General features: G+C 54.5%; 1 protein-coding gene across 1 annotated transcript in view; it reads left to right on the forward strand.

Annotated features, from left to right (window-relative positions):
* Positions 1-16858, forward strand: part of NOS2 (nitric oxide synthase 2) — a 31670-nt gene extending 14812 nt beyond the window's left edge. The window contains exons 11-26 of the mRNA XM_060134150.1: positions 807-1001; positions 2073-2155; positions 2666-2810; positions 3679-3783; positions 4733-4782; positions 5108-5282; positions 6026-6158; positions 7040-7118; positions 7907-8088; positions 10216-10379; positions 11349-11556; positions 13178-13265; positions 13939-14060; positions 14377-14525; positions 15498-15692; positions 16293-16858. Of these exons, the coding sequence (XP_059990133.1) occupies positions 807-1001; positions 2073-2155; positions 2666-2810; positions 3679-3783; positions 4733-4782; positions 5108-5282; positions 6026-6158; positions 7040-7118; positions 7907-8088; positions 10216-10379; positions 11349-11556; positions 13178-13265; positions 13939-14060; positions 14377-14525; positions 15498-15692; positions 16293-16412 (2193 nt within the window). The 3' untranslated portion in view covers positions 16413-16858. The remainder of the gene's footprint in view (positions 1-806; positions 1002-2072; positions 2156-2665; positions 2811-3678; positions 3784-4732; positions 4783-5107; positions 5283-6025; positions 6159-7039; positions 7119-7906; positions 8089-10215; positions 10380-11348; positions 11557-13177; positions 13266-13938; positions 14061-14376; positions 14526-15497; positions 15693-16292) is intronic.
* The last annotated feature ends 1262 nt before the right edge of the window (positions 16859-18120 follow it).

Consider the following 18120-nt stretch of genomic DNA (forward strand, 5'->3'; position numbering starts at 1 on the left):
CTTTCACCTCTGTATGCAATACCTGGTAGATAGAAATAATAATAGCGGCTAACATTCATTGAGCACGTTTTATGCTTTACTTGTATTATTTGATTGCATTCTTTCAACAACGTCATGATGTAGGAACTATTACCATCCCCATTTTACAGATGAGGAAACTGAGGTTAAGGAACTAATAGCTCAAAGTAACATGGTTAATAAGAGGCCAAGGTTTGAACCACTCCATGAAACCAATGTCTCTTGACTACATGAGTTGCTCCAGACGATGTGGCTGCCCTTGTTGGATCATTCCAGGAAGGCTCAGACCCTTGGCTTCTAATTTTAGGATGTGGGACATTGTGGTGATTTGCCTTCCATGCACTGTGGTTCCCCCCGGTGCTTCAGTCCTCTTCCAAGGAACCTAGTTCCTCCTGGGCTGAGACAGCCACATCTTTGGGAAGGTGACTCCTGGAACTCTTTACCAACAAGTGAAAACAAGCCACTGTGCTTTGACTCATCAGCATCCAGAGAGCAATTTGTGGGCGTCCAGGGAGACCTGTGGGCCTGGGAAGCTGGACACTGCCCGCAGAGGGCCAAGCGGGGGCAGCGTGTGGCCTGTGGGCTGACCATGGCTATGGTGACTGCTTGGGCTCAGAGGCTCTGAAAATACTTTGCATTTGGGTATTTATTTTCAGCAGTGAGAAGGGGGCCAGAGGGGATTGTGGTCCCATTTTACAGATTGCCAGGCCCTTCCATAGTCCATCTGGGAGCCCTGCAGCCTACCGACCACTCTCCTCAACTCGCCTTCTTGCCTCCTTCTGATTTAGAAGCATAATGTGACCATCATGGACCACCACTCAGCTGCAGAGTCCTTCATGAAGTACATGCAGAATGAGTACCGGTCCCGAGGGGGCTGCCCAGCTGACTGGATTTGGTTGGTCCCCCCAATTTCTGGAAGCATCACCCCCGTGTTCCACCAGGAGATGTTAAATTATGTCCTGTCCCCTTTCTACTACTACCAGGTAAGAGAGGGGCCTTCCTCTCCTTTCTGTCTTGGGAGCTCGGGGGTGGAGAGAGTGTGTGTGTCTGCACGTGTGTGCATGTGTGTACACATGTGTGCGTGCGTGTGTGTTTGCATGTGCCTGTGCACACGTGTGCTCACTAATGCAGGATATACAAGGAAGGATCGGGGACACAGAGGCATATTTTTAATGCTTTTCAGGCTTCACTCAAGGATGCTTTTGTCCATTTCTACAGAAGTGAGACTGAAGGGAATACCTTTTATGGTACCTTTCGTAGCCTGTTGCTCTGATGGAGTTTAAGCTCCTGAGGGCGACCACCATTGTGCCCGCCTGCACGGGAGGGCTATAGACAGTCACATGACATAATGGTGAAGAGCTTGGCTCCCAGGTCAGATACATCTGGGGGTGATTCTCCCACTTCCTAGCTGTATGATCTTGGGTGGGTCATTTCACCCATCTAAGCCCTGGTTTTCTCATCTCTAAAAGGATGGTCATCAACTCCACGGTGGAGGAGGTTGTGTGGATCACATGAGCTGGTGTACGTAACAGCTCAGCCCAGTGTCCAACCCAGAGTGCACTCAGGAACCGTTACCCAGTGAAATGATCTCATTTTTTGTCAAAAAGCTCTTTGGTTAGATTTGGGGAAGAGCTTCCTTACTCTAAAAGTGATAAGTAGTGTGACTGACTGCCTGGGATAGTTTGTGCCTGTGGTCATAGCACCTTCGTCTACTCTCAGAGGTATCCCAGGGCAGACTATGCAATATATACAATCTGTATAGCCTTCCTAGTGATCAGACACCAAAAGGAAAGAGCTGTGCAGCCTCTTCCTTCCAGGGACACACTAATGAGTGACAGTCAACTGTTCGTGTGTAGGTTCTGTGCCGGACATGAGCTACAACTTGGAGGGAGACAGACAGATGCAGCCCTTCCCCGTGGGGCTTTCAGTGAAAGGGTGGGGACAGGGCCTGCTCAGCCCCCCAACTCAGGAAGGGCATGAAGGGCCTTCTGTCTCTCCAAGCCCAAGCCAAGCCAGGGCCCACCTTGCCCACATATCTGCCTTCCTTTCTGAAGGTGGAGGCCTGGAAAACCCACGTCTGGCAGGATGAGAGGCGGAGACCCCGGAGAAGAGAGATTCGATTCAAAGTCTTGGTCAAGTAAGTGGGAGCAGCCAGTGTTGACATTTGAACCTCAGCCCTTCCTTCTAGGCCTTGAAGGGCAGGGAACAATGAGAAAGGGTTTGGAGGGACTTCCCTGGTAGTCCAGTGGTTAGGACTCTGCGCTTCCACTGCAGGGGGCATGGGTTCGATCCCCCGTTGGGGAACTAAGATCCCGCATGCTGCACAGTGCGGCCAAATAAATAAATAAATTAAAAGGTATATTAAGACTATAAAAAAGAGAGAGAGAAAGGGTTTGGCTCCCAGAAATCCAGACACCAATTCCCAGGGTCACCTGCCACCTCTGTCCCAGCCTTCTCTCTCCTCCATTTTCCCAAAGGGGCTGCGTGGTGGGTTGAGTGGGGGAGAGGAGGAGAAGGGCGGTGAGCCAGGGCTGATAGCTGGTGAGAAACCTGGGTTCTTTTCGCTCGATCTGCTGCACTTTAAATGCTGGGCCCCCGTCTTCCTCTGGAGGCTGACTCAGCACACAGAGCATGTCTGTCCCCACAGAGCCGTGCTCTTTGCGTCAGTGCTGATGCGTGAGAAAATGGCTTCCCGGGTCAGAGCCACGATCCTCTTCGCAACAGAGACAGGAAGATCAGAAACACTGGCCCGGGACCTAGGGGCCTTGTTCAGCTGTGCCTTCAACCCTAAGGTAGCCAACTCAGCCTGTGCACGGAGAAGTCTGGGGCAAGTTACAATGATGGCTCTGCTCCTGCATGTCCCCAAGCGTTGGGCATGCTGATGTTTATTGAAAATCTGTGATAGAAGGAGAGAGGTGTGTCCAGGGATTCCCAAACTTACCTAGTAAATAAGCTTTTCATAGTGTTCCAGGGAACACAGTTTGAGAAACACCTTCTTAATGTTGCTAAGTCTCGATATACATGAGGTGTTCTAGATGGATTTTATCCACATTTACAGAACACCTCCTATACAGGGTGCAGTGCTAAATGTGAAGGGAGCGGAGGACGAATAAGATGCAGAGAAATAAAACAAAACTCCCAAGGGTGACTCATTCCTTCCACCAGTGTTGGATTTGATCCTCCATCACTGAAGGCCTCCTGGGTCAGGTAGGCCTGGGTAGAACCACGAGGCCGTGACACATGTCACCTGAGATTAGCTTCAGGCAAAGCATTTGGGTCCCCGAGGTGCCAGAGGAGCTGTCAATTTTGTTACCTGCTCATCCCGTTTTTGTGGAAAATATGTCCACGCACTCAGAATTCAAGATAGCAATGGAAGCGGTGAGACGTGCTCTGATTTGGGACATGCAGTATTTTGGAGGCAAACCCTCCAGGGCTTGCTGATGTGTTCGCGTGGGAGAATCAAAGAATCGAGGATGCTGTGTTCACATAGGTTCAGTAGACAGGGATTTGTTAAGTCCTCACCTCCTCTGTGCCGGGCACCAGGGGACCGAGATGACGAAGGGGACTCCTGGCCTGAGTAGGATGAGGGGAGCGCTGGGTGTCTGGGGAGGGCGCCAGCCTGGGAAGCAAGGGCTGATGTCCACCCTGGGTGCCGTGCAGGTTCTCTGCATGGACGAATACAGGCTGAGCCATCTGGAGGAGGAACAGCTACTGCTGGTGGTGACCAGCACGTTCGGGAACGGAGACTCCCCTGGCAACGGAGAGGTGGGTGGCCTGAGTCCCAGGGGTCTGGGGTCTGGTAGAGCCCAAGAGGACCAAGGAAAGGATCTGGGGACTCAGCATGTTCTAAGGAGGGCACTCGGGAGTGAGAGCTCTTATCACTCTGGGTCGCCCGAAGGTCAGCCATTGGCTGCCTCCTTCGTAATTTCCTCTGTGTGCGTGAGCTGCCTTTCCTGTGACGTGCTTAATATATTTCAGTAAATTGACCTGCCTTTTTAAATTCAAAAATTCATGTTTAAAGGAAACTTTCTATCACTCTCACAAATGGAAAGCCAGCAGAAATTGGTCCCAGGTAAATCCAATGAAAGCCAAGCAGTTACTGAATTCTAGCTGGATACTGTTGCCTAACCATGGCTTGCTTTGTTTTTTGAAAAGAGTAATAAGCAAGTATGAGAGAAGTGTTAAGTCTCCATTAGCAGCAGTCTGAGATTTTCTCCCTAGTGTTCAGGACAAAAGAATGAAATAATTGAAACAGGAATAACTAGAAAAAATTAAAGAAGAAAATAATACATTCTTACCATGTGATTTGACACTAGTTTCCACCTAAAGTTATCTTGAGTTCCTGGGAAATCAGGGTTATTTCAGAGAATACGGGACCAGTTGTCACTCTGACAAGAAGAGAGGCTCATGTCCTGTCAGGAGTCCCTCTGGAGATGCCCTGCTATAAGGCAGGCCCCCCTCTGCCAGGGCTGGATGGGCTGGGGGTTGGGCTGTCCTCGCCCCCCACCAAAGGTCAGGCCCACATGAGTTGCTAAGGCTGAACTTGTCCCTGAGTCCCAGCCAGGCGGCCCCACCTAAACCAACTTCCCTGCGAGCACCTTGAACTTTCTCCTGCCAGATATGTACAGTTTTTAAATGAGCCACCAGAAGAAAGGGAAAAGTGGTGCTTTTATTAATCCTGTCCTGGGAACTCTGTGGTTCTCTCTCTTTCTAGAAACTGAAGAAGTCCCTCTTCATGCTGAAAGAACTCACCAACAAGTTCAGGTAAATCTCTTCCCCACTCCCAGAGTCTGGGTTCCAGGGACGGAGCTGGGTGTGTATAAGTGGGAACTTCCTGGGATGTCCAGGCCCAGAGACAGCCTGTTCTCAGAGGTGTTGTGGGTCAAAGCAGGGACACCAAGTCCCGTTCACAGTTCTGCAGGCCAGGCATGGGGTTGGTCGTGGGAGTTGGAGACGAGGCTCGGGAACCAGGGAGGACAGGAAGGGGGTGTGCACTGGCGGTCCTTGCCCAGCTGGGGCGCGAGGGCCGGAGGCTGGCCTGTGGACGGGGTCAGCTCACCCAGGCTCCGTGCGTGTCCTCCTCGGGCAGGTATGCCGTGTTTGGCCTCGGCTCCAGCATGTACCCTCAGTTCTGCGCCTTTGCTCATGACATCGACCAGAAGTTGTCCCAGCTGGGGGCTTCTCAGATCGCCCCAACAGGGGAAGGGGACGAGCTCAGCGGGCAGGAGGAGGCCTTCCGTGGCTGGGCCGTGCAAACCTTCAAGGTCAGTTCACAGCCGGAGCTGCCACACAGCACCGGGAGGGAGGCTGCGGTGCACTCGTGCCCAGGACACCTGTGCTGGGCATCCTGCGTGGCATGACCCCTGCTGGGTCCTATAGGCGTGGTCCCGGGTGTGGGCCGGGATCGCAGGCCTGAGAGCTCAAGTCGCTGCTGCTTTCCCACAGCCTCCAGAAGAGCTCCACTTGACACCTCCCTGCCCTCGGGAAGCTGTGGTTTAAGATCTTTCCCCCTCTGATTATCCAGGTCACCTCCTGACATCCTTGTCTTGTTCCAGTGTCCCAGCCACAGAGAACCTGGGGACAGGGATATCTCAGTAGGTCTTTATCACCTGTGGCTTGACCCCACTGACTGAGAGAACTCCCTGAAGCAAAGCGTTTCACCCAGCAGTGGGTCTTACGAGCACCACCTTGAGTGGGTCCGACATGGTTCCCAAGCCCACGTCTCCTCCACACGATTCCATGTCAGGAAAATGGGAGTAATCACACCTGTGTCATAGTGTGGGCATGCGGATACAACGAGATGCTGTCATTATTAATATTCATAATAATAGCAATAGCTACTATGTGCTAGGACCAGCCATTTTTTGGGTTCTCATAACAGCCCAACCAGATAAGTGTGTTAGTAATTACACAAAGCTCTTAGCTCAGTTGCAAGGACTTAAAAAATAGTAGCTGCTGCTGATGACAGGGATGTTGATTAACACCAGTGGGCTCCACCTTTGTCCAGGCAGCCTGTGAGACGTTCGATGTCCGAGGCAAACACCACATCCAGATCCCCAAGCTCTACACTGCCAATGTGACCTGGGACCTGCACCACTACCGGCTCGTGCAAGACTCACAGCCTTTGGACCTCAACAAAGGTACCTGCTTCCCTGCACCACACGGAGCTTGCTTGCCCTTCCTGCTGGGGTGGGTGTCTCTGAGTCCTGAGCCTAGGGTCAAGGAGACCACTAAGACCCTCTGAACAGAGGCAGCTAGTCTGGGGCTACCAGGCATCTCTCTCTTGTTGGGTCCAAGAGCCTGCTGGGATGCAAGACTTGCAGGCGTGCTTCGTCTCTGAGAGAGGCGGTTTAGGAGGAGACCCTGGGAGGGCAGTGGAGAGAGAAGGACGCTCCTATGTGCCAGGCACTGTGCTGGACTCTTTGTGCACCTGCTCTAAGTGATCCCTGACACTCATCCTGTGAGAAAGGCACAGACAGAGAAACTGAAGTTCAGGGAGGTGCAGCAAGTTGCTAGCAGACGGCCCAGGTGGGATCTGGGCCCCAGCCTTCCCGCTCTAATGGCAGCCAGGTATTATGAAGAACATTTTTCAGAGGCAATTCCAGGCTACAGTCTGGGAACCCTGAACGGCCCGTCTGGATGCTGTGCTTCTGTGCTTCCTCTTTTCCTATACCAGGACTACAGAGGTCCTACACGTTTCCTCACACTTAGGATATCCCCAGCTTCAACTACGCTCTCCTGCGGATCCCAAGCCATGGGATGTCCTAGAAATTCCCATATCGGGGCATTTGCATTGCATTTCCCAATACCTAGCAGCGGCACAAGCATCCTCTTCAAACCAAGGGTCTTTATTTGTGATTCAGAAACACAGTGGGGAAAAAAAGAAGGGAAGGAAAACCCCAGCACCACCACAGTGAGACACCCCAGGGCAACGTCTGGGTGTAATTGACTCAGCACATGGAGGCTGCCCCACCAACACTTCAGAGCCACGTTGCCACTTCACTGTCTCTCTGTCCCACAGCCCTCGGCAGTATGCACGCCAAGCATGTGTTCACCATGAGGCTGAAATCGCAGCGGAATCTACAGAGTCCAAAATCCAGGTAGGGCAAAGGAGAGGGCTTCTTGGGTGACGTTCCACAGATTTTATTTTCATCCGGGAAAGACCAGAGCAAGTCAGTCTTAGAAAGGAGAGGAGGGAAGTGTCCACTGGCATTAGCTAAGATGCCGCTGGGAGGGTCAGCTTGATTGCTAACCCCTGTGGCCACCAGCACCTTTACATTGGGTCTCCATTAACCATGGGCCAGTTTTCCAGCTTGGGAACGAGGCACCTGCTTCACTTCCTGTCCTTTGTGACTTAACTATTTCACCAAAAGGGGAGGGCAAGAAAAACTCAAACTATTTGGCTTTCTTAAGAACTTTCAGGAAAGGTTTTGGCAGGGAAGGACCTTTCCCCGCCAGGTCAGCCAGCAGTGTGGATTCTTCTGTAGGTTTTGTTTTTCTGTGCTGTCCTTACCTTCATTAGCGAAAGTGGGCTGTGTTCTAATAAGAACCAGATTTGTGCTAGACACTAGGAAAGGTTTGTCTCAATGCCCACATACCTCCTAGTGCGATGCTTTCTTTAGGCGGAGTCTGTGGTCAAGCTCTTGAGGGCTTGGGAGGGCTGCATGGGAGGATTCCTGTCCACCCTCTCCCCACAGAGAAGCCGCAGGCCGGGTCAGCCCCAGGCCCTCTTGAGCACCCCAGCCCCGGAATGCCGGCAACCCGTGTTCATGGAACCGGGCAGGAAAATGAAAATAGGGCACGTTTCCTGGGGAAACTGGCCCACCCAACAGGGAGTGCTGGAGGAAATCCTGGTGGCGTAACCAGAGGCTTCTTTTTCCTTCTGCAGCCGTACCACCCTCCTGGTGGAACTCTCCTGTGAGGGCAGCCAAGGTCCAAGCTACCTGCCGGGAGAGCACCTCGGAGTTTTCCCAGGCAACCAGCCAGCCCTGGTCCAAGGCATCCTGGAGCGAGTGGTGGATGGCCCTGCCCCCCACCAACCCATGCGCCTGGAGACCCTCTGCGAGAACGGTAAGCCCTCTGCACAAAAGCCTCAGCTGAGGCCGCCCCCAGCATCCTCCCACCAAGCCCCAGCCCCACTGACGGGCTGGGCCCGGACCTGCGCTGCAAACGGGCAGCTAACCCTGTCCTTCCTGCTGAGTGGTGGGCCTCTGAAGCCCGCGCCAGAGCAGCCTTGTACATAGTCATCGACCGGCCGCCGGGCCAACAGGAAGGGCTGCTTCTTTGGGACTATCTGCCCAGCACCAGAGGCTGGGCTATCTTTCCCCTTTATTCTTTGCTTACCCGGCCACTTTTGTTGGTTGACCGATTCATTTTTCCATCAAAATTTTAACTACTCACATCTCTATACCAGGCAGGCCCTGGGCTACAAAAATGAATGAGACTCCGTGTCTGCCCTCAGAAAGCTCACTACCTAGTACAGGATGCAGATATGCAAAAACAGTCATAATTATTATTATAATAATAACAGTAGCAGCCACCATTTGGGGGTAGTTCCTTGACGCCAGCACTTTACCAATACATGCATGGTCTCTTTAGTCCCACAACAGACACACATGTGCAACTTGCTTGGTGACATGATAGAGAAATGTGGAAACTATGAAAATGGTGAGCTTTGAAGATTCAGGTCCCTGATCCATCGCTTACTAGCAATGTGACCTTGGGCATAGGAGTTAACCTCCCAAGGCTTTGTTTCTTTGTCTCTAAAATAGAGATAATAGAGCCTTCCTCGCAGGGCTGTGGTGAAGAACAGATGAGTAGACACGTGTGTGTACAACCTTCACCACAATTCCTGGCACCAAACAAATGCAGGAATGGAGGAATCCATTTCCCAGGGGCTAATCGACATTTGTCCGGAAGGTCAGAGGAAGGTAGTTTAATACACCCTTTGGATCCCAAATTTTATGCTTTGGAATTTATATTGCATTTTCATGGCATTCTAATTTCATACTGCTTCCCCATCGAGGGTCTCATTTATGCCCACCTTCTGTGGGCAATGGGCAGGGCCAGACCATGGGTGACCAGGAGAGCTTGGCTCCTCCTGGCCATCCTAACTGGAGAGATGAGGCTGTCCGGGGGAGGGGTCAGAGTCCGTTGTGTGCTAAGGCGAGGCTCTCAGCCTATGTGGTGAGCACGGCACTGGGTGACAGGCACTAGGAGAGGAAAACTAATGAAATCAGCAATCACAGGCCTTCCAGCCCTTTGGACTAGCTCCCTGGCCTTAGCGTCCTCTGCAATCATGATACCTCCAAAAAATGTGTCCCCCTAAAGAGAGTGGCCAAAATAGGACAGCAGGAGCCTGAGAAGCAAAGTCTGGCATTGTTCCCCACTGTCCAGGAGTGTGTGAGGGAGCCTGCAACTCGGGGATAAGAGGACAGAGACTTCCTTGTGACTGTAGGGGGACAGATGTGACTCCTCAGGCCTGGGGTCTAGAGGAAACAATGTAATACTAATATTTTTACCTAATACGTGTACTGTTTCATTCAGTCCTCATGCAAACTCAGCAGGACAGGTTTTATTATCACGTCCATTTCACAGAGACAGAACCCAAGTTCAGAGGGTTCAGTCAGCCTACTAGTAAGGGGGGAGCCAGAGTTTGAACCCATGTCTACTGGCTCCAGTGTCCATGCTGTGACCGCCCTGCATACGGCCTCTTGGCACTCCTTGAGACTTGCCACCTCACTTTGGGCTGAGGGCTGCTCACCCAGTCACCCCTGGAGACTGCAATTATGGGCTTTTCTCTAAATGAAGAACTGGCCTCTGGGGTGTACATCAGTCTTTGGTGAATTTCGTCATGGTGAGTCTGTAGTTCAGCTGTGTGTGTCCTGCTGAAGTTCAGGTCTGGGCCAGAGAGTGACTGGACTCTGGTACATAGTTAGTTTTGCAGGATTGTGTCAACTTGGGTGCCCTTTGGAGGGCTGTTGACCAGCCTTTCCTGGCAGCCCTACCGCTGGGCACCATCTTCCCGCACTTGAGTTGGGCACATGAACCCTTTTGCTGTTCCTGGAACCAGAACTCCAGTGTCTTCTCTCCCCTGCAGCTGGAGGGTAGAGGGTGTCTATCCCAGATGCCTCATCACTCTTTGGGAAACCTAAATGGGGCCTTTTTCCCATCCTGACTCCTTTCTTCCCTATCCAGGCAGCTACTGGGTCAGGGACAAGCGACTGCCCACCTGCTCACTCAGCCAGGCTCTCACCTATTTCCTGGACATCACCACCCCGCCAACCCAGCTGCTGCTCCGAAAGCTGGCCCAGCTGGCCACGGACGAGGCTGAGAGGCAGAGGCTGGAGACCCTGTGCCAGGTGAAGGTCGGGGCTGGTGGGTGAGGCAGGAGCAGGGCCCCAGAGTCGGGGACATTCTGAGCCTAGAGCTGGTCTTTAACCTCCAAGGGGAATCCACCCCAGCTTCCCAAAGTGCGATTTGTCAAAGGCTGGGAGGAAGCCAGGCATCCTCTCCTGTCCCATCTCTAGGACGTAGTTGTGTCAAGTGAACTGAATTGTTTTGAATGTCTGCAGGATGCAGTCAAAGTGCACTTCCTCAGAAATGAGCTAGAAAAGGAGAGCCGCTCTGTCTTTTATTCCCCACACCTGGAACAAGCCTGGAATTTAGGAAGTGATGGAGGATGGGTGGTGTGGATGAATGGATAATGGACATAGTAACAGATGGGTAGTTGAATTAATAAATGAATGAGAGGATGCATTCACTCACCTGCAACTTTCTAGACCCAAGTCTTTGCAAAAGGCACCGAACATCATTATTCCCGTCACCATTATCACTAATTATCTTGCTTCCAGCCACCTCCACTGCCCTTATCCTGTGGCTGCACTGCACTAACCTGGCACACATTTTCTCACTTAATTCTCACAACATCCGCATGAGGTAGGTGATGCTATCCTCCTTCCACAAAGGTTAAGTAATGAGGACGAGATCCCACAGATAGTAAGGGCGTTCGGTCAAGATTTGAACCCAGGTCTGTATGATTCTGAAGCCCTTCCCCAAATTAGATTAGAATAAAGATTTGACTCCTGCCTGCAAGTTGCTGACAGTTAAGTTCTAAGCACACAAGTTAGAGAAATGCTACTCATTGGCCTGAGCTCCTCCAGGACAGGAACGTTTTCCTCTCTAGCTCGGCGTTCTCAGCACCGTGGACAGCACCTGGTTCTTTGAAGTGTGTGCCGTGGGAGTGGATGAATGAATACTGGATTGTGACAGCCTCTTCCCTCTGTGTGGGGCAGGCGCCCTGAGACACTCATATTGCCCTTGGCTTTCAGCCGTCTGATTACAACAAGTGGAAGTTCACCAATAGCCCCACCTTCCTGGAGGTGCTGGAGGAGTTCCCGTCCCTGCGGGTGTCCGCCAGCTTCCTGCTCTCCCAGCTGCCTGTCCTGAAGCCCCGGTATTACTCCATCAGCTCCTCCAGGGACCACGCACCCACGGAGATCCACCTCACCGTGGCCGTGCTCACGTACCGCACCCGAGGTAAGGCTGGGGCAGAGGCCGTGGAGCGGCCCATGTCTGCTCCTTACTGGGCAGCTGTTCCACATCTCTGAGCTGTGGTCTCACCATCATTAAACACCCACCTTCCAGAGCTGTTAACAGCGGTAGGAGGAGTATGGGAGAGACTACCATGAACCAGGCACTGAGCTAACGTCTTTGTGTGTGTGTGATCGGTAACCATGTGAGACGGGAGCTGTGTGCATTTCACGGGTGAGGAAACTGAGGCACAAAGAGGATAAGCCACAGGTTCAAAGTCACCCTGGTAGCAGGTGGAGAACGGAGATGCAAACCCAGGTAGTCTGACTGCTGAGTCCAAGTTCTTAACCACCATACTCCTCTCTACTGTCCAACTCCTGTTGGGACAATTTAATGAGATCAGATGTGGAAAGTACCCAGTACTTAGTGGGCGCCCAGCGATTCTTAGTCTTCCTGATAGTCCAGCCTAAATACAGGGGTGCTTCTGCCTTGATGGTTCATTCATTCACTCACTCATTCAGCGATGATTTATTTCATACCTCTTTATGCCTGGCACCACGGTGGGTGTGGAAATACAGCACACATAGACCCTGCCCTCATGGAGCTTCCCATCTAGAGGGAACCATGAAGAGAGACTCATAGAAACAGACAGCTGTCATTGTGTAGGTGCTAAGAAGGAAGGTGCAGGGTGCCGTGAGGGCAGAGGGCGGGGGATGGGCTGACATACACTGGGAGGTCCCACACCTTGTCCCGCTGGATGAACCACGCCCCTGCCCTCTCTCCGTAATTGAGCATTGCCTGGGTTGGCAAAGCTGGGGAGCTGGCTCACACCTCAGAGCCCTTTGTGCTCCGAGAAGCACAGTCACACAGTTCCTGAAAACTGGGCAGAGACTCTCTTTGCTCTGCTAGAGAACGTCTGCAGAGGCCAAGTCTCAACCCTCAGACCAGGAGAGGAGAGGCAGGCACATCCTGTGAGAGCAAGGTTCCACCCAGAGGAGAACCAGCGGGACTTCTCGAGTTGGTTGAAGGTCCCCTTAAATGCTGGGCCATTGGGAAGGGAACCTGGGGTTTCCACAAGCCCAGGAGGGGCCGCTGGGGGAGACAGAGATGGAAGAGCAGACCGGAAGGCGCAGCAGCTTGTCCATCACCCACCCAGGGTTCCTACCAGCAAGGGCTGTACTCCTGAAGACACTGCGAGGAAGTGACTGTGGTCACCCTGAGGGGCCACTTTGTGCTACTGTCATCGGAGCTGAGTTATGGGCTGGGAGGGTCCCTGGAGAAACTCTTGGAAGGAGCATCGGAGTAGGAGTTAGGGAAGCTGAGCTGTGACCTGACTCTACTGCTACCCGAGTGACCTTGTACAAGTCACCTTCCCTCTCTGAGACTCAGTTTCTGCAGTGGCACAAGGGGAGCCTTGCACACTCTCTGAGTCCCTTTCAGCTTTTGCCAGCTCTGGGCGAATAGAGGGTGGAACTCAGAACCAGGAGAAAAACATTCCTTTGATTAAAGCCTGCAGAGTGCCTGAGCGGGCAGTTCAGGGAGGTGTGTCAGTGTGGGAGGAGCCACTGAGAAGTTTCACGCAGGGGTGGGAGGGACGATGCTCGTCAGGTGTGTGCTGTCCTTACAGACGGCCAGGGTCCCCTACACCACGGCGTCTGCAGCACATGGCTCAGCAACCTGAAGCCCCAAGACCCGGTGCCCTGCTTTGTGCGAAGGTAAGCACCCCCTGCACTGTGTCCATCACGGGACCACTGGCCCCGGGGAGTACTGGGTTGAAAGGGAGGAATCTGGCGTTTATTTCTTTCTTTTTTTTTTTTGCTGTACGCGGGCCTCTCACTGTTGTGGCCTCTCCCATTGTGGAGCACAGGCTCAGGACGCGCAGGCTCAGAGGCCATGGCTCATGGGCCCAGCAGCTCTGCGGCATGTGGGATCTTCCCGGACCGGGGCATGAACCTGTGTCCCCTGCATCGGCAGGCGGACTCTCAACCACTGCGCCACCAGGGAAGCCCAATCTGGGGTTTAGATGCCACTCTGGGCCCCTTGGCCCGTAAAGAAGGCACGAGGGTCACACTGGGCCTCTCCATTCTAACCCCCAGTGGTAGAGCATGGCCAAGTCTCTAGCAGGGACAGAGGTGGCAGCGATGTTGGGGCCCAGAGTACAGCGAGGCTCAGCCTTTCTCAGAGGGACCCCAGGGCCAGGTGATGGTGCGCCTGGACAGGGGACGTGAAGCAGCCCGCAGGACTTGGGAAATCAACTTTAGCTCGTTGTCTTTTCTACCCCGCAACGCTACCGCCCCCGGCCACCCCCCAGCTCCCCAGCCCCTGTCCTGCGTGTGCATCCGACCCAGGGTGTCTGAGGACGGGCCTCTTTCCTCCTGTCCCCTTCAGTGACAGCGGCTTCCAGCTCCCCGAGGACCCCTCCCACCCTTGCATCCTCATCGGGCCTGGCACGGGCATCGCCCCCTTCCGCAGCTTCTGGCAGCAGCGGCTTCATGATGCCGAGCACAAAGGTACAGCTGGAGGGTTTTTGGGGGTGCGGAGGGGGTACCAGGTGGTGCCCAGCACCTGCCTGGGGGTAGAACTGAAGCTGTAGCCACCCCGCAGATGTTTCCTGGCCCCTCTCCCAAGTTTGCCTCAGCCTGTATGGACAAAGGATGTGAATGCCCTGGGCCTCAGTTTCCTCATCTGTAAAGTGGGAACAGTGCTAGATGGAACGTGGGGATGAAATGGAATTCTAGTTGGGTGCGCAGCTCGGCAGGCCTTGAAGCATGGCCCGCCCGCCCTCTGGTGGCCATCCTGGTAACTGCAGCCTACTGGGTCTTGCAGGTCTCCAGAGTGGCCGCATGACCCTGGTGTTTGGGTGCCGCCGCCCAGACGAGGACCACCTCTACCGGGAAGAGATGTTGGAGATGACCCGGAAGGGGGTGCTGCATGAGGTGCACACAGCCTATTCTCGCCTGCCTGACCAGCCCAAGGTAAATGCTGCAGCTGCCCGCGCAGTGGGTGGAGCATTAAAAGCACAGACTATGGTGGGTGCCTGGGTCCCCGCAAGCCCCTCACTTCCCTGAGCCTTCACCTCCTCAGCTCTAAAATGGAAGCGATTATACAGTCACCGGAGTGGCGCTGTGAAGCGATTATGTTCACTCTTCCAGGAGAAGAGACGGGCCCTGAGACGTCCAGGGCTAAGTCAGAGTCACATGTGAGCCAATCCCCAGTGCCCAGCCTGCTGAAGGTCCTCGGCCGGCATGTACAGCTGTCGTGGGGGGAGGTGGTCCAGGTCGGCTTCACACTCCAGCACAGCATGGCTGGGGGGCAGCTGCTGCTCCCAGCACGGCCCGCGGACCGGCTCTGCTGTGCCGGGTAGTACTTTGCCCCATGAGCCTGGGGGGTCGGAAAACACTGCTGGCTCAGCCTTTGTGAACTGATCCCATTGGGCTCCTCCCAGACCTGGCACTCCGTGCCCAGTGCCAGGGTCACTGGGCGTCTTGTGTAGAGAAAGAGGAGAGAGTCCCCCGTTGACTCCAGGACTTCTGTGTAACGGGGGAGCCCTGCTCTGAATTACACGGGGCATCTCGAGGACAGAGATTCCCTTTTGTGGGGTGTAGGCAGGTGGGCCTCAGAGCTCTGGGCAGGGTAAGTGGCTTGATGATGCCTCTTTGAAGCTCGGTGAATTCAGAGCAGATCAGGGAGCCCCACTAGAGTCAGCTCCTCAAGGGCATGGCTGTGGCCAGTATTCACCTCTCCAGCCCCAGCCTGGGCCTGGGCCGGGCAGGGCACCCGTGCACCTCCTCGTCTCGAGCCTGGTCCCCGTGCAAGGCCCTGGCCAGGAGGGTGCTCACCCCGCCACCCCTCCCACCTCCTATTCATCTCCCCGTGGCCGGCAGGCCTGACCGCAGCCTTCGCCCCCAGCACTGGGGGCCTAGACCCACCGTCTCCTCTGGCTTCAGGTCTACGTTCAAGACATCCTGCGGCAACAGCTGGCGGACGAGGTGCTGCACGTGCTCCACGAGGACCAGGGCCACCTCTACGTCTGCGGGGACGTGCGCGCAGCCCGGGATGTGGCCCGCACCCTGAAGCAGCTGGTGGCCACCGCACTGAGCCTAACTGAGGAGCAGGTGGAGGACTATTTCTTCCAGCTTAAGGTAGGGCCACTGGCGTGTGGGCTCGGGATGCAGGCCAAGGACATGGGCCAGGGAGCCAGGGCCAGGGGGGTCAGGCTCACAACAGTCTGGGCTCAAAGGAATCCTAGAGGTGGCGGGAGGTCAGAGCTGGTCGGGCTGTTAGAAGGCCTAACTGTACATCCTGGTCTGGCTGCTCACTTAAACAAAGGCAAACATGTTGATTTTTCTACAAGACTCTCAGAGCCCCTGACAGGCTGCTGTGCGTCGTGGCGCTTCAAGACTGGGAGAAAGTACACGGCATTTCCCAACCATATTTATCTCAGAGCCCACATTTCCTGGAGCCCCTTGTGAGACAAGCACTGGACGGGCTTTAGCGTCCATCAGAAAGCTTGGAGAGTTGCTCTGGTGGTCCACGCCAGAGCAGGTGTTCATGAGGGTTACATCGTCTAAGTGAGATTCGAGTATAATCTAAGCATGACAGTTGGGAAGGCAAATGGCTCATGAGTGTAGGTGTGATGGGGGAGCAGGGGGACCCTTGGGGCTTGGCCCAGCTCGGACCTGATGAGTGAGAGATCGCTGCACCAGCAGAGCTGACACCTTGGTCTCTGTTTTCCCTTAAAGAGCCAGAAGCGCTATCATGAAGATATCTTTGGTGCTGTATTTCCCTATGAGGTGAAAAAGGATGGGGCAGCGGGGCTGCCCAGCAATACCAGAGCTCCAAGCGCCCACAGGAGAAGTTAAAGCTGCCACTGTAGAATTTAAGGATGGTGCCAACTCTCGATTTTCTGAGGTCACAGGACTGGGGATATTGGAGGGAGATTATATCCCCAAGCCTCACATCTTATTTCCCCATATCCTTCCCTCTCAAATGCTTTACTTGACCTGCTACCCAGTAGCAGCCTGGACTGAGTGAGCCCCTTGCCGGGGTGATGGAGAGATGGGCATCCCCGGTCCCTTGGAGACTAGATCTGCAGTGCCAGGCCTGGCCAGTGGGTGAGAAGGATGGAACTTCCTTGATCGCACCACTTGGGTGACCACCAGGAGGCGCTGTCACGTCACTCTGTATTTAGCGGCCTGTGTACAGTTATTTATGCCTCTGTATGTAAAAAAAACAAACCCCAGTCTGCCTCTTGAGCCTTCCTTGTATGACTCCTTGATGGAGATATTTATACGAAATGCATTTTATTTTAACCACATTGTATGTGCGTGTGGGTGTTTTGGAGGGAAAGCAGCCTTAAGCTCTATAGAGTTGGGGACTGAGGGGTGCCACAGCCTGGACAAAACTCCCCCGCAAAGGGACATATCAGCGTGGCCCCATTGCTCCTCTGAAATGCCCACCGGGTATGGGGACAGCACACGGAGTTCTGTGCACATCTGAAGACCCGTGATGGGGGTAAGGAAGCACAGCCCGGCCTGCGGGCATGAGCTGCACCTCAGGAGGCGTCTCACACGGGGTGTGGCAGGGGTGCGAGGCTGCCAGGTCTTTAGCGAAGGCCTAGACCACAGCCCGGTCTTACGCAGTCACCGCCTTTTGCTCTGGGGCTGCCTGTTTCGTGAAAGTTTGGCCAGTAATGATTTGGGCCCTGGGTGACAGCACAGGCGAGGCTGGGCTGCATGTCGAGGACTTGGCAGTGAGGGAAGGACACACATCTTTCACGGGGAAGGCTTCTCAAGGGACTGAGCCCGGTGAGAGCAAGGAAGGAACTCAGCCAGGGGCTAAGCGAGGGTTTGGCAAAATCTGGCTCCCGGCTGGGGTTGGGACCCTGTCTCACTGGCTCCCCGGCCCGCTTCTCCCCTCCACCACTCCTGCTCGGGTCCGGTAGTGGGGGAGAAAGGGGCATGCGACCTCAGCGTCCCAGCGACGCATCTGCACGACAGTCCCCTAGGCCAGTGCCTCTCCCACTCCAGCGTGCAGCAGACCACCTGGGATCTTGTCACGTCGCAGGCGCTGAGGAGGTCTGAGGCAGGGCCGGGGATTCACGCCCCCAGGTGCTGCTGGTACTGCTGGTCTGAGGATGCTCTGAGCCCCACCCTGGTTCCCGAGGACAGGATTCTTGGAGCTAGCAGGATGCGTTGGCATCGTGGGGACACAGAGCCGGTCCCCATGCCCTGGCTCAGTGACTGGCAGAACCCCGCACGCTGACTCTCTTTCTCCCACGCACACCCTGACCCCTGACATCGGGGGACCCACAGCAGAAGCACACAAACAGGCCTCTCTTCCGAGTCGGCTTCTCGGGAGCCCAGCCCAGCCCTTGGCCCATCTCAGAAGCATGGGGCCATTTCCTGGGTTCACCTCCATCACCAAGCTTCCTGCGTCAGCGATGCCTGTCCAAGAGGCCTGAGCTTTCGCCCACACCCTTGTGGGGTTTGTGGAGGACCCGCTGGGAGCAGGCCTGGAGGTCAGGAACCACCCGCTGATCCAAGTGAGCCCGTGCTCTCTTCCCCCTCT

This window comes from Lagenorhynchus albirostris, chromosome 20, assembly GCF_949774975.1.
Source record: "Lagenorhynchus albirostris chromosome 20, mLagAlb1.1, whole genome shotgun sequence".
Classification (NCBI taxonomy): domain Eukaryota; kingdom Metazoa; phylum Chordata; class Mammalia; order Artiodactyla; family Delphinidae; genus Lagenorhynchus; species Lagenorhynchus albirostris.